General features: G+C 41.8%; 1 protein-coding gene across 1 annotated transcript; it reads right to left on the reverse strand.

The window, feature by feature from the left end:
* Positions 1-95: 95 nt before the first annotated feature.
* On the reverse strand, positions 96-12691 carry LOC136628529 (plasmalemma vesicle-associated protein-like). The gene is made up of 5 exons (XM_066604510.1): positions 12249-12691; positions 10072-10138; positions 5274-5857; positions 2625-2671; positions 96-269 (listed from the first exon to the last, which is right to left on the reverse strand). The coding sequence occupies exons 1-4, from the start codon at positions 12615-12617 to the stop codon at positions 2630-2632; spliced, it is 1062 nt and encodes a 353-aa protein (XP_066460607.1). The 5' UTR covers positions 12618-12691; the 3' UTR covers positions 96-269; positions 2625-2629.
* Positions 12692-18235: the final 5544 nt, after the last annotated feature.

The raw sequence follows: 18235 nt of genomic DNA on the forward strand, positions 1-18235 counted from the left end.
TTTAGAACATTCGGTAGTTTTACAGGCAATAAACATAATACTATAAAGTTATTTCTCGTATTTCTGAATCCTGAACAACATGTGGCGACACAATCTTAGTTTATGTGACTTTATTTATGAGTTTATTCTACATGAAAAATGATACTGTGTGTTACTGGTAGATATAGCTAGAGTAAGACTGAGAAAATTCTGCAATGACAAGAACCGCCGGCATGGGTGGCAAGCATCTTCATCTTCATTAACATCACGCTTTTCTTCACATCTTTGAACTGCAGACAAAACAAACAGACAATCATTAATGTAATATCAGGATGTTTATAATATTAGTATTTGTATTGGTGGATTCATATATTGTTACTCAATGATATAGTCCGTATTTACTTCTGATTACATGTATTTCATATTCTGCAGCACTGTAAACTGATCATAATTACCAGAATTCTCCTAATTTCTTTGACCTAGATCTCTGTATACAGTGAGGTTTATAATAAGATTTCCATATATCAGACATGCATTCTCTATGGCTAATGTCATAGGAATACTATTAACATTGTAATAGGGCTGGGCACATTGCCCCCCATAATAGTATCAGTAAAGCGAGAGTAGCTCAAAGCACATTTGACACCAAACAGAGAAAATTATGTTTTATTAATAAATAATTTAAATATCTATATAGACACCATAACAAGGAGAATTACAAATACACTTTGTAATTTCCATACAGCAATAAATGGATGATATCTGTTTATCAATAGTATAAACTGACAATCAAGACAGTGGTAGAATTATCCCAATCTATAAATATCATAAGCCTCGCGTCCATTGTGATCACTTAAAATCCAAAGAAACCCTACTCATGGGAGAGGGGTCACACCCTAACGCCCGTTTTGCACCTTTTTTGTCAAGGGGTCATCGCCGTTCATCCCTTGAAAAAGAAAGTGCACTATATGCGTTGGGGGTGCTGCTCCTCTCCCATGGGTAATGTTTATTTGGATGCTAAATGATCACAATAGATGTGGGACTTATGATATTTATTGAGAAAATTGTGATGCTTATACCACTGTCTTGATTGTGTTGCGGAAGGTTTTGGTTTTCAATCACGGAGGTCTGGTTTTTGTTAGTTCTGTTTTGGATTTTCCTCTCCACTTTCTTTAGCACTGTTAATAATGTCTATGGGACGACTGTCCTGCTACCTGTTGCACCTGCCTTGTAATTAGGTAGAGCTTGTATTCCTGTCTTCGCTGTGAACCTGTGCTGATTATTCTCAGTCTTCATCTGATGGTTGTTGAATCAGAGATTGATCTTGGTCTGCTGTTTTTTCCTGATGATCTTAAGCTAAGTATGGTGGTTACTGGTGGTAGTTGTATTTATACTTAGTAGTTTTCGTCTGTTCTAGGTAGGAATAATGAGTGGCTGAGGAACGTGTGTCGGGTTTGTTCTTATTAGGACGGGACATTTGCTATAAGCAGGTATGGTCTCGTGTTCTGAGTCATATAGGGAAACTTCTCCTCCCCATCTATTATTCCACACATTACCTGTGGTGGTTTATGTTCTTTGTTCCACTGTGTGAACATAGCTTGAGAACTGTTCGGGGCACAGGTTTCGGTACGTCCTGGTCAGACATGACAGATTGTCAGTTTCTAATTTTAAAAGATGGATGGCATCCATTTGCTACTCTGTGGGAAGTGAGGGTACTAATATATATAATTCTCATTGTTATGGTGTCTAGATGTGCTTTAAAATTATTTATTAATTTAATATTTTTTTGAATAGTGTATACGGTACTTCTATTTTGTGTTTGGCTTCATAAGAAACCAGTTTACCCATTATGTACTATGGTACTATTATGGACTGTTGGTGTATATGTTGGGAATTTCCTGTTGTACAGCATATGCTAATGTATCCATAAGCTTTAACACTAAATCCGCCGAGTGAGTCATTTATAACTCCTTCGACAGTTCAAAAGCATGAGTTCCAGTGTTAAAGAAATTTCTTTTGATATATGTTGGGCCAGAATATGTTGGTGTACTGCAGCCCTGACCTTATTTAAGAGTACAGTTGACAGCACCTTGTTTTTCAATTGTAGTCAGACTTCTACAACTGTTTAGTTAGACATGTTTAGCTGGACCTGTTCATGTGTTCCTGGTGAATGTGCAGTAAATATAGAATCTGGCCCTAGTATATGCTTAGAACGTAATACATCTGAATTCTCCTCCTGATTTCCAGTATCTTTTGTTCTTTTTATTACAAAATGACTTAAACAGCTCTTTTAACTATAGTTATATTGATGCTCATTTAGCAAAACTGTCTCAAAAAAGGAACAATAGCATTCTTATTCACATAGGACTCGGATTCCAAGATTTGTTTTCCAGTGCTGTCTTGAAGATAATAGCTGGGCTCTGATTTGTTGTTTTCAGTAACAAGGCCAATATTTCTGACATACGTGGGCACCACTGTCAGTTGGACCAACCTCTTTAAGTACATTCAGTTTTTGCAAAAACATCACTTTATCTTACATTGGTGCATTACTAATAATAATAAAAAGAGTAGATAAACACACTGAATATGCATTATAAAATAATTCGTTCCTCTTCGATAACGCTGTGAACTTCACAATTTCTTACCAATTTTAAGTCCGTGGTATAAACACTCCTGGCATAAGTCCCCCAGGCTGAAGAAAAGAAAAACAATGAAAGTAGTAAATGTTATTATTCAACATTGATCTATTCAGTGAAGGTTGTGAACTTGGAAATGTTTTTAAAACTTTCTACCAGATGAGCTGGGAAATTTTAGTATTATATTATTGTAATGGAAAATATTTGATTGTAAGGTATTATAATTGTTATATGTATTTAAAAAATGCGCAGTGACAGACACCATTGAAATATACCAGGTTAATCTACTTCACAAACTAGGGACATATGTCTAGATGAGATAAGAATATCAAGGAGCTTCCACATGTCGGCTCAAGAGGCCCTACCACAGAATATCAAGATACTAAGGGAGGGGTTGACGCCTCACACCTAGAATAGAGAATAAAGTAGTTCATGAACTGGATATATGTGAGTGTATATGTATATGTGTATATATATATATATATATATATATATATATATATATATATATATATGTACATGTGTATGCCTGTATGTATATAGATATATGTATATAAGTGATATTTGAAATATTACACCACAGAATCATCCTGCACAGATCGCGTAACCATATTCTTAGCTAAGACATATGTCGAGATAAGATAAGAACTTTGAGCTACTTGGGCCTCTCAGCACTCCGTCAAGAGGGTATTCACTGCTGACTTGGAAGTTTCTGGAAGGTATGCAAATAAAGGATTAGAATGTACCCAGTGAATGCCATGAAATGACTGAGAAGTAACCAATCACAGTTTGGATTGAGAACTGTGCAAAGAACTATGATATTACTTGGATTAATAAGGTGTAACCAATGGACACGAAGGAGGGTTAAGTTGTCCTATGAGAAATGTTGGATTGGAAACTAACCAATAAACGTCCGTAGTTAATTGTCCAATGATGTTGCGACACTCCAATGTAAGGAGGCTATAAATAAAGATGCCCGACATCGATTTGTTGGGAATTCTTTGATGAATCCATAACTGTGTGGGCTCTGTCATTTAATTCCTCCATCATATGACGTACTGAACTCTGGGTGTAGCAGCCCTACTGCACGGGTCACCTGGACTTCAGTCACAGGGTACACTGCTGTCCCTCATCAGGCTATCGCCGTAGCTTGGGTCATATGACGTCATTCACAAGGTACACTCCGCTTTCCCTAGACGGCCATATATTTTTGCCGTAACAATTATCATGATTTGTCTGAGTATGTCCAGCTGCACTGTGTGTGTTTCCACTGTAAGGATATGTTCACACTTGGCACATTTGCAGCAAAATTGGCATATCCGCACCAAAAGTCCATGTCAATATCCATACTGGGTGAAATCTGCTGTGAATCTGCACTAAAATACAACTCAAAGTCCACACAAAATAATGCAGATTTGCTGTGCATTTTTTCAGTTGCAGAGAATCTGCAGCACCAACCCTATCTGTCATCCAACACAGTTCACATCCTGCCAGTGTGCATCCACCCCTGTGTACCCTGCTCACATCCAGAGAGATGCAGTAGCAGTGTCTGCTCACAGTAACGGGGCACAGCAACAGGTTAGTGCAGTGTGGGCCTAAGGCCGCCTGCAGACCTGCGTCCCTGCAGTGACCAGTGCGGCTCTCACTTGCTTCCGCGGCTCCAGCTCTGTGATGGTCCGGCTGCACCGGGAGTGACATTTCTTTGCAGGCCTTGAACATGCCGCGATTTGTTTTCCGCGTGTATTTTCATGCGGACAAATCGCAGCCGTCTGCATAAGATTGCGTTTTGCAATGCAGGGGGCCGATGTGTGTAGAAGTCTTGATTATTTTTGGAGGGAAATAATTTTTGGAGGGGGGGCACTCGAAACACCTTTGTACTGGGCCCACCAAAGTGCTAAAACAGCCCGGCCTTGGATGAGAATAAAACCATACACAAACCAAGAGGCGCATTAGAGGATCGATAAGTGTTTCCCATTGTTTTCAATGAGAAACCTCGCATCGCACTCGCATGTATGTCGAACACCGTGCGCTGTGTTTTACTGTCCCATTGAAAACAATGGGCAATACGTTCCGAGGGACATGAAAAGATAGGACATGCAGAGATTTGTGAGTCTCGCAACGCACAAATCTCGCGCGAGAATCTCGTCCGTGTGAAACCGGCTTTATCCATGCAATTTAGAAGATGTATATAATTACCATCTTTTAAATTGAGTGAACAAGGGTAATGATTTAGTTGTGCATCCTCCAGCATGTTCACACTAAGTTGTTTTCATGTTCAAATGTTTTAAAAGAATAATGAATGAAAAATTATCTATCTGCTTCTCTCATTACTGTATTTGACCGTTTATGTGCCAAACTATTTGATATGTTGTGCCTACATGTGCCCTGCCTGTCAGTTACCATGATGACAGCATTTTGCTCCATAAACTATGTACTGGGGCATAAAAATATTCTGCTCCCCGGAAGTTGACGAATGTTAATACATTTGATGATGATGACGTTACAATCCGATGATGTACTAGCAAGTGACTGCAGCTCCTCAAAGGAATAAGACAAAGATGCAAATAGATGACCTCAGTAATGACTATCATTGCAATAGTTCCATATAAACAAGTATGCACATGCAGACATCTACCACCCTTATAAGTTGCCACCCACCTGCATCTTCCGACAATTCTGTATTTCTTCTTCCTTTTTCATATACATAGAAAAAGACTTGGAAAGTTCTTCCTTTTTTTCAAACAATTCCTTCTCCAATCGCCCCTTCTCTATGGACAGATGATTCTTTTCCGAAATGATGGCGACCTTCTCTTCGCTGCATTTCTGGAAATTGACCGTCGCTCGTGCGTTGTCTGTCTTCAGCTGGCTGTTCTCAAACATGACATTCTTTACATCATCTTTCAACCATTTTATAGATTGATCAACATTCTTGTTAATGTCATTACTTATGGACCCGCATTTTGAATACTGGGAGTGTTCAGATTCGCTGATAATGCCTTCAAAGCTTCTTTTCATACGTTCCAGTTCCATCTGAAACCTCCCATTGATATTAGTACAAACATTTTGTAGAATTTTGATTTTAGTTTCCAGGTCATCCTTCCCCTCCTGAAGCTTTCCTACTTCATAAGCGGTCACATTGAATTTGTTGGTAAGAAAGGCACTTGTTTGCTCGCATTTCTCTTTTAACGTGTCATATTCCCTCTGAAGAATTAATTTTTTATGCTTTAATTGAAGTGTATCAACTGTCCAGAAAAAAAGTGACAGATAAGAACTCAGATATTGTACTGTAATAAGGGGCAAACAAATATTATTACTAAAGTAATTGTTCTACAGTGGAGTGCTGGTCACTGTCACAGAAGGGGAGAGGGGAGAAGGATACCCATCGATGCTGCATCTGTCCCTGATTACTCACGGACCGACTAATCCAAGTGCCTCGCTGCTATGACCGCATGTCACGGCTGAGCCACGATCAATCACTGTACCGGGATTGCGAGTATGGAGTTACCAGACTACAGGTGGATTTGTAACCAGCTTTCACGGGGTCCTACCACATACAGACAAAAAGCACAAATCACCCCCTGATCCGGTCTTACACACTCCAGCACTACACAATGCCACTGACACACACGCTGCCACCACTAATTTTTTATGGGCGAGCGGGAACATAGACTTATGAATTAGGAACACAAACTTTGGAGGTTATGGTTCCTTTTAAAATAGACAAGGCTTAACTAATAAATTGCAGATTTATTCTAATAAAGACTTGCAGTGCAAACATATATATAATATGTGTGTGTGTGTGTGTATATATATATATATATATATATATACAAAGGATATACAAAAATGTTGTTACACAGGAGTATAAGGATATACAGGTATACACACACCAACAGTACTAAAAATAAAACAATCATAACAGAAAGATACTGGGCTGGATATCGGTCCAATTCCTAGTCGTGCCAAGTCGCTGAAACAATGAGAAAGTCCTTACACTGGGGTATCTGACAAAATACTTTCTGATGCCCAAGTTTTTTAAAAGTTTGCTTCTGGACACACCTTACCCCGCCCCCTCTGATGTAATTCAGGAGGGTTGGGGTGGGGCATGCATCTCTTATGGAAAAATAATAATCTCCTATTTCTCCCATATCTCTGCAAGCGATCCTCTGATTGGGAATTTGTGTCTGGCATATTTCCGGTCATGATTTTATCTATTAAGGGATACCAAGCATGGCAAATAAATTATGCCCAGGTTTGCAGATACACCATTTAGGGAGATTCTGGGCCACGCACCTCAATGAGTTAAGGTGCATTTTGTTCAGCTGATCTGTACAATTCTGAAAAATTAATTCATATTGGGCTAAAGGCCCATTTACAGGGAGCAACGATCACTCAAAAATCACTGAAACGACAGTTTGAGTGACAGTTTTGAGTGATCACTTTTGCATAACTCTAAGTAGCTAATTAGCTACTTAAGAGTTATGCAGGCAGAGCGGAATCCTGCTGTGATAGCTGGTAGAACAAAGCAGGTGTTTTGAATATGCAAACAGCTACATTGTTCTCAAGGTTTTCAGCTGGTGTCCCACTGAGAACTGCCAGCGGGATACCAGCTGAAATAATGCTATCAGCACCACCCGCTGAGATATCAGTCTATGGCACTGATAAGTCTCATTGTTAACTTCTAGCTGGCTAGAAATGAGCAATGAACAAACAGTGCATGAACAGTGCAGGATGGCCGCGCGTTTGGATGCAATGATTATCGCACAATTTTGAGCGATAATCGTTGTGCCTAAATTGGCCCTAAGACCTTCACACAGCGAATAACTCATTAAAATTTTTTTCTCTAATCTGAATTTCGGCTCCAGTGTGTCTGTGAGAAGCGATCTTCTAGGTAAAAGATTTTCCTAAGACTTCATTAACAAGTACATTGACACACAATGTGGTTCACTCCTGCTAATTCTACCCCAAACAAGCAAGTGGAGAAAAGAAAGGGCAGGGGTAATTTACATACATCACAGCTCTTTTTCAGGGGAATTTCAGACAATGGCCTTCTAAATGCAAATATCAACAGGCAGGAGTGAGTAATGGGTGGAGGGGGAAGACCTGACACATACTGTATTATCACTACTCAAGGCCTGAGTGAGATAACAATGGCACAACAGGTTGATATGGCTGGGCCTGACACACACAAAATGGCTGACCACCTACCACTCTCTATATCACACCTCCCCTTTTTTGATGGGCGATGGTGGTTGATCTCTACTGCCCACTTCCAAAGCCTGTCCCTGTCAACTCATCTTGAAGGAAAGCTCTGTCCACATTGCCATGTTCACTGCCCTTCTTGTGTTGGATAGTGAAGTTGTAGGATTGCAGCGCCAGACTCCAGCGTAGGAGCTTGCCATTTTCTCCAGCCACATGGTCCTACCTTGAGGTTACGCCCATGTAGATATGGCTGTAACTTCTGTAGGACCAAGCTATGGCTAAACATTTTTTCTCGACCATGCCACCTCTCTAGGCAGGAGCTTCCGGCTGAGGTAAAGCACAGGGTGTTCTTCCTCCTTTGCATTTACCTCATTGAGGACAGTGTCAAGCCAATAAGCACTAGCCTTAGTCGGCACCACAAACCTCCTGGTGAAGTCTGGGGCCTGTAGAACCTGAATGTTGGATAGAGCAGTCCTAAGGGCTATGAATGACTGCTCGCATTCTGAGATCTAGCTCACCACATGAAGCAGATTTTTCTTTATCTGGTCGGTGAGGGGCTTGGCCAGGGCACTGTAGTTGGGTACAAACTTACGTTAGTACCCGGTGTTACCCAAGAAGGACATGACCTGCTTCTTAGTAAAAATATAGAGGAAGCGCCAAAGAAAAAATGGATTCCAAAATCAACAAATAGAATTGTGATTTCACAAAAAATAATAAAATAAAAAAAGTTTTTTTGTTTTTTTTTATCTCACCTGGTACAGACTCCTGGTGTATATTACCAGTTGTCTCACCTCAATAGGAGTCCCTGTGATTCTGTGTCCAAAGTCATCCACTATTCAAGAGGAGAGCTGCTGGAAAACTTCAGGGGTTCACCCCAAAAAATTTACCCCCATATATAATGCAGAAGAAGAAAAACATTTGTTTAGTAAAGATCGCCGATAGCTAACCACTCCCCCTCATTACGGGAGTTGAAATGAGCGGCACCGGGTTACCAGCAGGTAAATCTCTCTATATATATGTATTGCTTTAACATGTATATATGGCTTGATAAGGGTACTATAGGATATCGAAACGCGTTGCCATTGTTATACTTGGATTGTAATGAACAACTCTTATAAAATAAAGGAAAAAACATTCCTTGACTGAGGAAAATTCTTGGTGGACTTATTGGAAACAGGAGGGGGAATACCCCCTCCTCCAAAGTAAGTTTTCTCTGCTTGAAAGTGTATGCATTGTGCTATCTGTGGGAAGAGTGGGTTCTGTGAGCGCAGGAAATCTTTACTAAACAAATGTTTTTCTTCTTCTGCATGACCTGCTTCTTGGTTTTGGGGCTGGGCCAGGCCCGGATGACATCTACATTCCAGGTCTCTGGCTTCAGTGTTCCCCTGCCTACAAGGTGCCCTAGGTACTGTACCTGTTGCATGCCGATCTGGCACTTCCCAGGCTTGATGGTGAGTCCTGCTGCCTGGATCCACCTGAACACCTGCGAGAGGTGCTCCAGGTGTTCCAAATAGGGCTGTAAACAGCAATGTCATCTAAGTATGTGACGGCATACTTCCCATGCCCCTCAAGCAGCTGATCCACCAAGCACTTGAAAGTACCCGGAGCATTCTTCATGCCAAAGGGCATTACCTTGGACTCATAGAGTCCGAATGGCGTGATGAAAGCCGACCTCTCTTGTGCCTCCAGGGTCATGGGTATTTGTCTATACCCACGGCTCAAATCCATTATGGTGAGGTACCGAGCACCCGCCAGTTTGTCCAACAGCTCATTGATGCGGGGCATCGGATAAGCGTCGGACACCATGATCACATGCAACCTCCTGTAGTCAATGCAGAACCGGATCGTTCGTTTTTTGGGGGGCACTGGAACTACAGGGCAGGCTCATGCACTCTAGGACCTCTAAATGATGCCCAGGCGCAGCATCTCGTCAATCTCCCGCTTCATATCCACCTGCACTTCTATGGAAACTCGATAGGTGGACTGCCTGACAGTGGAGTCTGACATTGCCAACTGGGTTCTGCCCGATTTCCCTGTGAAGGTGGCTAGGAAGGGGATCAAGGCCGTCTGCAGCTGGGACTGTTGGTCCCTGGGCAGCTTCAGGTTGATCTCAGCATCTTCCATGGTTCTGCCGGCCTGGACTGTGGCCAGCAGATTTATCAAGACCTCCGTCTCACTATCCTCGGTTGAGAATAAAATAAATCAAAGTTTTAGGTATAGAAAAATTTCTATTTACTCTGAACCAGTTACTTACTTATAGAGGTTGTGTTGCACCGATCTAGAGCATTTTGTATACTTTCACAGGATGTTGAAACTGGGTGCTAAAAGTAAAACATACAATGGACATTAATATTAATGGATAAACATCTTCATCTTTTTCTAATAAAGAAAAACCTACGGCCAGTAACATTTGGTGACGTATACTTATACGGTAGTGAATTGCATAAGTTATATACCTATTATCAGACAGATCTACCTAACAAACATACACATTCTAAAACAGAGCAGCAAAGCCTATCAAGCCCTAGACTGTTTTGTGACAGAATGTATTTGGTCATCGATGAACTGTCGGCTAAACAATCATCATAAATCCCTTGCCATGTTTCAATGCGCGTGACATCACTATTTAATATTTTTTCTGGTTGATGATGTGTATCTATGATGTGACTCTTATGAACTCTCATGCTAAATTTTCTATAGTACCTTTAGCTAGGGCAAACATAAGATATCATGACTAAACAGTCAACCAACAAACTGTGGGAGTTTTATAAAACTGTCTAAAATGACAACTCTCTTTGTTACACATAGCAACCAAAGAAATTGTGTGTAGAAAACTGCAAAACGTACAAAGGAATCTTGAAGACTACAAAACCGATAATATTACATTTTGACTTAAAAAGGGGACTTATCCTCGCTCCTCCTCCAATACCAACAAAACTAAGAGCAGAAATACACTGATTAGACCACCAGAACTCCAAAATAGAAACCCGACTAGTATGTCCTTCTTTAGAAAACCACTTAGCAAACCACATGGCAGTGCGATCCTCTCACTTATGGAAATGAAAGTGACACACCCCGAACCCCGCCAACCAGGTGTATACTCTAGGGGCGCTAGCAATCTGAACACCCATCTACAACCATGGCTAACACATCCAATATATCCATCCGATCACCACATTCAGGAAACTCCGCTTAATAATAAGCCTGATCTCCAGTCAGCCACAACTACAGCACACGACCCTGAAAATAATGAATAACTGATGGATATACTCTTAGTGGGAAGGAAAGGGAGGAGAGAGCTTTAGCTTACTCTCACAACCATCCCAATGGTCCATATCCCCCCTTTCCTCTGAAATCACATTAAAGAAGCCATACGCATACTGTCAGATGCAAATTATTATATTCCGTTAACCTCAGATCCCACTATCTCCATCCAGAAAAATTTATTTGACCTTATTCAAGATGCCTACATAGACCAAGTCCTTAGCAAAAAAAATTCTCCCTCATTAATGAACAACCTTGGACACCCATCTTCTACCATCTTTTCTATTCTGACTAATGAGCATTCCATACCATCAACCAGAATAGAGGGAGGAAGTTTAGAGTGGGATCTGGCTTTTTTTACCAGAGCGACCCAGCTTCACACAATAAGGACATACAAGTGTTTAAATATTTTATATTGTTTCCCTCTTTTACTATAACTAATAAAAAACATTCAGTAGAGCAATTATGGAAGAACATACCAAGAAAAAAACTGTGTATTGCTTTCATTTTTAATATCCATCTTAGTCTCTGTTCTCACTACTGTTGTAAGAAATGAGTAGTCTGCAGCACTATTCTTGTTTGAAAAAAAGAAAACAGAACCCTGACTGTTATATAACGACCTCCAAGTCAATGGGATCCATCAGGACTTGTTAGGAACTATTTTAATTGTTGGTCTGTCTTTCTTAGCTGTCATGGCTCTGTTAGGCTGGGTTCGCACGGGGCAGAATTTCTGTGCAGACCCTCCGCATGGAAATTCCGTATGTATTTAAAACTGAGACTAAAAAGCAAAATGGACAAGATTTGCAAAAATCTCGTTCACACGCTGCCAACAGTCGAGACCCAGCCTTATGTTATATTTTACTTGTACTTATTTTTCTTTTGTAATTCAGCTCAGATATTGATTTATTATAATCAAACACCAAAGTTTATCGAGGTCCAGCAGACATGTAGGGCCATTTGTCACAATCTTTTCAAGGTGTGTATTTGCAGATACATACATTAGAAACTCTCATGACGCTTTGGAGCCTTCATGTTTCCTATTAGTACAGATATTCCTGGAAGTAATTAAGTTAATCATGAGATATTTAACTGGCTTTATGGCCCAGATTTGATCATGCATCAGTCGTAAATAACACAGCTGGAATATACATAAATTCAGGTACTCACCACGATGGTTACAGTTCTGTTTCTGTTATGCATTTCTCTAAGAGCCGTAGTCAGTAGGCTTGAGCAGTTCGTATTTACATTCTCCAGGCTGGCGACTTTAGGTTTCAACTGATCAAAATTCTTAGACACCGAGCTGTAATCGGTTAGCAGGTCTGCGTAGCGATTTTCTAAACTTTTCAGCCGAAGTTCTGTCCCAACATGGGCGTTTCCATAACACAAGAACAAAACCAAACCAAGGATGATGAGGAACTGGATGATAGATGAGAAAAGGAAGAAATATTTGGTATAATACCAGCAGCCTCTGTGCTTAGATGTAATCATATCCTTGGACTCCAATCCAAACTTTGCCATTGCATAGTTGGGGTCCATGCTGATTCTCAGCTTTTTGGGCACTGACAGAAATCAGTAAACTGTGATCCTTCCTCGCTGGAGACTCGCTACATTTGGCAGTCCCTAAATTTTATCTAGAAGACGGCTGTAGGACAGGGTGGGGTCAGTTTTACTGTTTATATTAGTTTGGTTTTTATTCCTAATTCTGACTTCTTCCTGCTGCTCAGGATGCATCCGGCTTCCTCAAATGTGTCAAAACAGTCAGACATGTGAAAAGACAAGTTTATTATTGGGTGCAATAGATGGCGCACACAAGCAAGCTACATTGAACCAATTGCAGCCCGACTCATAATTTAATAATCTAGAAAATTTGATAATCCTGCACTTTATTCCAGCATTGGACAGCAATAAATTGTGGAGTGTCAGGGGTCCAAAATCGTGAAACTAAACAATTATAACACTGGGGAACACAATTTTGGTTGACTTACACTTGTTTTTTTTACCAACTTTTGGCTTCTGAATCCAAAAATGGCCCAGATTTTTCTCTATTACATAAACTTTTTAAGATACAGAATACCCTCCATTCTTCTTAAAAACCATACAAAATGTACATGCAATGGAACATCAAAATATTACCTGAATGTAATGTTTATTTAAAGTTATCTTGTCCATACAAGGGAATATATTGTTTTTGTATGTTAAATTGTGTGTAAGTAGTAACAGTAAGGTAAAAATTTACGCTTATAGCTTTTCCTGGAGTGTTCAATCTGTGGACAATCTCGCCTGATGCTCCAGCAAAAGTCGGTCATCATATGTACATTCCATCTACCCTGATACCATCCCTCCATGACCTTCAAGGTTTTCCAGAAAGTTATCAAGATGACTACGCAGAAAATGCACCTTGAAGCTCATGTTGCAACCAATTATTTTGTTGTTCTCCAAGAGTTTCTGGAGAATTTATATGTAATTCTTTGCTCGCTTATTTCCAAGAAAGCCCTTGACAAAGTCTTTGAATGATAACCAAGAATTCTTTTGGAGTTCTGACATTGTCCCGATGAAATGTTCATCTTTTATGAGTTGCCAAATTTGTGGACCATCAAACACACCGGCGTTTATCTCTTCAAATGACAGGCTAGGAAATGCCAAAATGAGGTACTTGAAACAGCCTCCTGCAGTTGGCAAAGCTTTAACGAATTTTTTCATAAGACCCAGTTTCGTGTGCAGAGGTGGGAATATAATGTCTTTTCTGTCAACATGTGGCTCATGTATAATGTTTGGATCGCCAAATTTAAGGCCAGATCTTGGAGGCAAATTCCTTTCCACCCAATGTTTCTCACAAGCTTTGCAGTCCCACATGCACAGATAACAGGGATACTTGGTGCATCCGCATTGCTGATCAAGAAGTAAGCATACCATTTTAACGTCAACACAGATGATCCAAATGTGTTTGTGATATTGCAACAACTCAATGACTCTCTTTATGTCTCCATGTTCTTCACAAAGAGAAACTGAATGGCCAATTGAGACTGCAGCAAATAAATTGCCATTGTGGAGGAGGACAGACTTTAAGCTCCACTTTGGACTTTTGATGAACAGTCGGGTCAGTTATAGATTGGATTTCCCAATTCCTCCATTATCCCCTTAAGTGGCACGCCCAGAAAATCTCCAGGGCTTGCTACACTGACCATGCAGTTAAACACCGGAAGATTTCCTTGGACAGCTCTAGTGCTGAAATGCAGGCCAGGACACACAGTTATTGTGCCACTGTACACGTTTGCCACTTCTAATTACCTCAAGCAAATCTCTGGGGCTTGCTGCACTGACATGGTGATAAAAAAAATTGCCACTAAAGGGGTTAAACCATGTACATTATGGCAATACCCAAACCACTGTCACTTCTAAAGTATTGCAGAAATGCAATTTCTCTGGATCGAAAGTAGGATACCTTTGCTCTTATTTTCAAGCAACTTTTTGTCATGCAGTCTTGATGCTTGGAGTTCTGAAGCCTTTTTTCCTAAATCTCATTCCAAATCATTTAGCTCATGCTGATCAAATCCCTTATGAACCAAGCCATCTTCAATTTCAAAATCTTCATCATTGATGTCACTGAGGCCTTAGTCAGACGGGCGTTTTTAGCCGCGATTTGCGCATGCGTCCGGCGATTTTTTATAACCATTGCTTTGCAATGGTATCGGACACATGAGCGCTTTTTATGCGCTCGTCCAATAAATTATAGAACAAAAAATCGCAGATCGCACCTATCTGCGATCTGCGATTCCTGTTCGCTTCTGTATATGCGCTCAATGGGGCCGGCGGCAGCAGCGCCGACCCCATTGAGAACATATAGAAGACAAATCATTCTTCTCTGCCACAGCTGTAACAGCTGTGGCAGAGAAGAACGATGTTTGCCCATTCAATTCAATGGAGCGGCAATACAGCCGCTCCATTGAAAGCAATGGGCTGCCGGCGTGCGCGGGGTGAATTGTCGGGAAGGGGTTAAATATATAAACCCTTCCCTGCAATTCATCCTAAAATGTGTTAAAATAAAAAAAAATTGTATACTCACCTTTCCGCTGCAGCCGGAGTCCAGCCGCAGCCGCTGTCAGTTCTCCTGAACTGCTTCTCGGCACTATTCAGCCGGCGGGGCTTTAAAATCCCCGCCTGCTGAATGATCTGCCTCTGATTGGTCACAGCCTGACCAATCAGAGGCCGGTTTCACTCACACACCCATTCATGAATTCATGAATGGGTGAGTGACTGCTGCCTCTCAGCGCTGAGCCAATCAGGGGCAGGTCTGACTCACATCCATTCATGAATTCATGAATGGGTGTGAGTGAGGCATGCCTCTGATTGGCTCAGCGCTGAGCCAATCAGGGGGCAGGTCTGACTCACACCCCCTTCACACCCACTGCAGGACGGCCGCTCGGAGCTGCCGGCAGAAGGTGAGTATGCAATTTTTTTTTATTTTAACACATTTTAGGATGAATTGCAGGGAAGGGCTTATATATTTAAGCCCTTACCGACAATTCATCCCGGGCTCGCCCGCAGCGCATTGCTTTCAATGGAGACGGCTGTATTGCCGTCTCCATTGAATGCAATGCGCTGGACAGCTCCGGCCCGTTTCTAATGAAACGCGGCTAGGAGCAGATTTTCGGGCGATTTGCGGGCGACTTGCGCGCACCGGTCACGCGATTTGCGGATGCGCATCCATCATGCGATCCGCAAATCGCGCGAAAAAACGCCCGTCTGACTAAGCCCTTAGTTCTTTACTAGAGATGAGCGAACGTGTTCTTAACGAACACTTACGCACCCGGACACCGGCTTTGCCGAGGACTTCAGTGTCCGCGCGTAAAGCTTCGGGGGGCGCCGGGGGGCGGGGAGAGGCGCGGCGGCGCGGGCGGCAGCAGCGGGGAACAGGGGGGAGCCCTCTCTCTCTCCCTCTCCCCCCCCACTCCCCGCCGCACCCCCCCGCGCTGCCACGGCGACCCCCGGACTTTTTTCGCCCGAGCACGGAATTGCTCGCAAAGTTCGGTGTTCGGGCGAAAAGGGGCGGAGCCGAACACGTTCGCTCATCTCTATTCTTTACCATAATCATGTTCTTCCAGAGAGGGTAGTTTAATGAAAACTGGTACTGGGAGTTTAGCTGAATGAGACACCGGACGTATAACGGATGGCAGACTGGGATATTTAACATTTATTTTTCTCTTTATATTCTGAAGTTTTCACTATATAAAAGTAACAGTTACTGGAATGATCTCTTGGCTCTTGCCATTCCATAGATCTACCAAATGGCAACTTATCACATGTTCCCTTTGTCCATATCCGTATATCCCAACACACTGCTTGCACACAGACTTATCTTGATCACCAAGTTTAACCCCTTAGTGACAAAGCCTGTTTGCGCCTTAATGACCAAGCCAAATTTTGGAAATCTAACGTGCCACCTTAACATAGAATAACTCTGTAAAGGTTTTGCATATCCAAGTGATTCTGATATTGTTTTTTTGCTACATGTTATGCACAAATTCTATCAGACTATTTTAACCACCTAAATAAAGTACATTTATTAAAAGCGCCAAAATTGGGAAAACATTTTTAAAATTGTCATTTTTTTCACATTTTCAATTGTAATATATCTAATATGTGCAAAAATACTGTACACATTTTTGATAAGATTTATATTTACTTTATTTTGGATACACATTTGAAAAGCTTTCATTTTTTATAACCATTTAGGAGACGTACATATTTAACATTGAATATCAACATTTTGAGGAACACTTTGTTTTCCTTCACCAAGCCAAGATTGCAAACGCTCATAGGTGTCAGAATTAGAGATGAGTTAGCACACTCGTCTGAGCTGGATGGTAGGTCGAGCATTAGGGTACTCGAGATGCTCGTTACTCGAGACGAACACCACGCGGTACTCGAGTCAATTTCATTTCCCTTCCCCGCATGTTTAGCAACATTTTCTAGCCAATAAACATAGAGGGAAGGCATTAGCACTTCCTGCTGGGAAGTGCCAGTCCTGTGCAGGTCTACAGCAGTGATTGGGTGGTGGGATCAGGTGACCGCCGAGTACTTAAACTGGGGCTGCCCGCGGCTCGCCTCAGACGCATGCTGGCAGAAGTTAGAGAAAGTGCTGCTGCTGATATAGGTAAAGTGTTAGAGTAGGGATCCTCTCTTCAAGAATCCCAACGGTCCCTCTTAGGGCTACTCCTCCTTGTGTGCATTACTCTTGTGGCTGGCTGGGAGCAGTAGTGCACCAGTTTTTTGTTTTTTTAAAGCATCTAGGCCTGTACAGAGCATTTCAGCTATACCATTTTATGGTTCAAAATGTATTTATTGGTTTTATGACAACGAAAAACAGATTGACATCAACAGCAACAGCAAATTGGCATAGATGTAGCAGTAAGGCGAGTTAAGTGAACTTAGTGTAGCATCGTTGAGAAGTTGAGAACTTTGACAGCCTGTTTGCCGACATTCCGGCGTTATTAAAGGGCTGCTGCTGTATGAATTTGGTGTTGTAACATTATGAGAACACTACTAGTAACATGTCTATAAGGTGAGTGGGGGTATGGGAGCAAAGTAAGGGGGGGGGGGGGCCGTCGGCGACCAGCGCTCTGTGTCGGATTCCAGAAGTTGCGTGACAATGACACAACCGATGTAGATTAGGTTAGCGGGGTAAAGTACCTGTTAGAAGCCATGTCTTTAGGTCGGGGGAGTTCCTGAATACAATCCAGGCCGTCCAAGCGGCGAAGTACTTAGGTGAGTTTCCTTTGTCCGCGGCACCAAGGTCCTCCATACGGCAAATGCTGTCCATGATTTCCAACCAGGAGGACCTCGTGGGAGACAAGGTTGTCTTCCAGAGTCTTGGTATGTTCTGTCTCATGGCTATCAGAAAGAATCTGAAGATGCTTTTCTTTGATTTGGAGATAGGTCCCCGCACCATGGACAGTAGGGCCGCCTCAGGTGTCAGGGCCACATTGTCTTTGTAGATTGCGTTGTAGAGATTTGTGATTTCCTGCCACAGAGGCGTAATCATGGGGCAGGACCACCATATGTGAGTAAGATCTCCCTTGCCGCCCTGGCATCTCCAGCATGCGTCCGAGGTTTCTGAATACATTTTGGCTAGCTGAGCCGGGGTTCTATACCAT

The sequence above is a fragment of the Eleutherodactylus coqui genome, chromosome 5, assembly GCF_035609145.1.
Source record: "Eleutherodactylus coqui strain aEleCoq1 chromosome 5, aEleCoq1.hap1, whole genome shotgun sequence".
Taxonomy (NCBI): domain Eukaryota; kingdom Metazoa; phylum Chordata; class Amphibia; order Anura; family Eleutherodactylidae; genus Eleutherodactylus; species Eleutherodactylus coqui.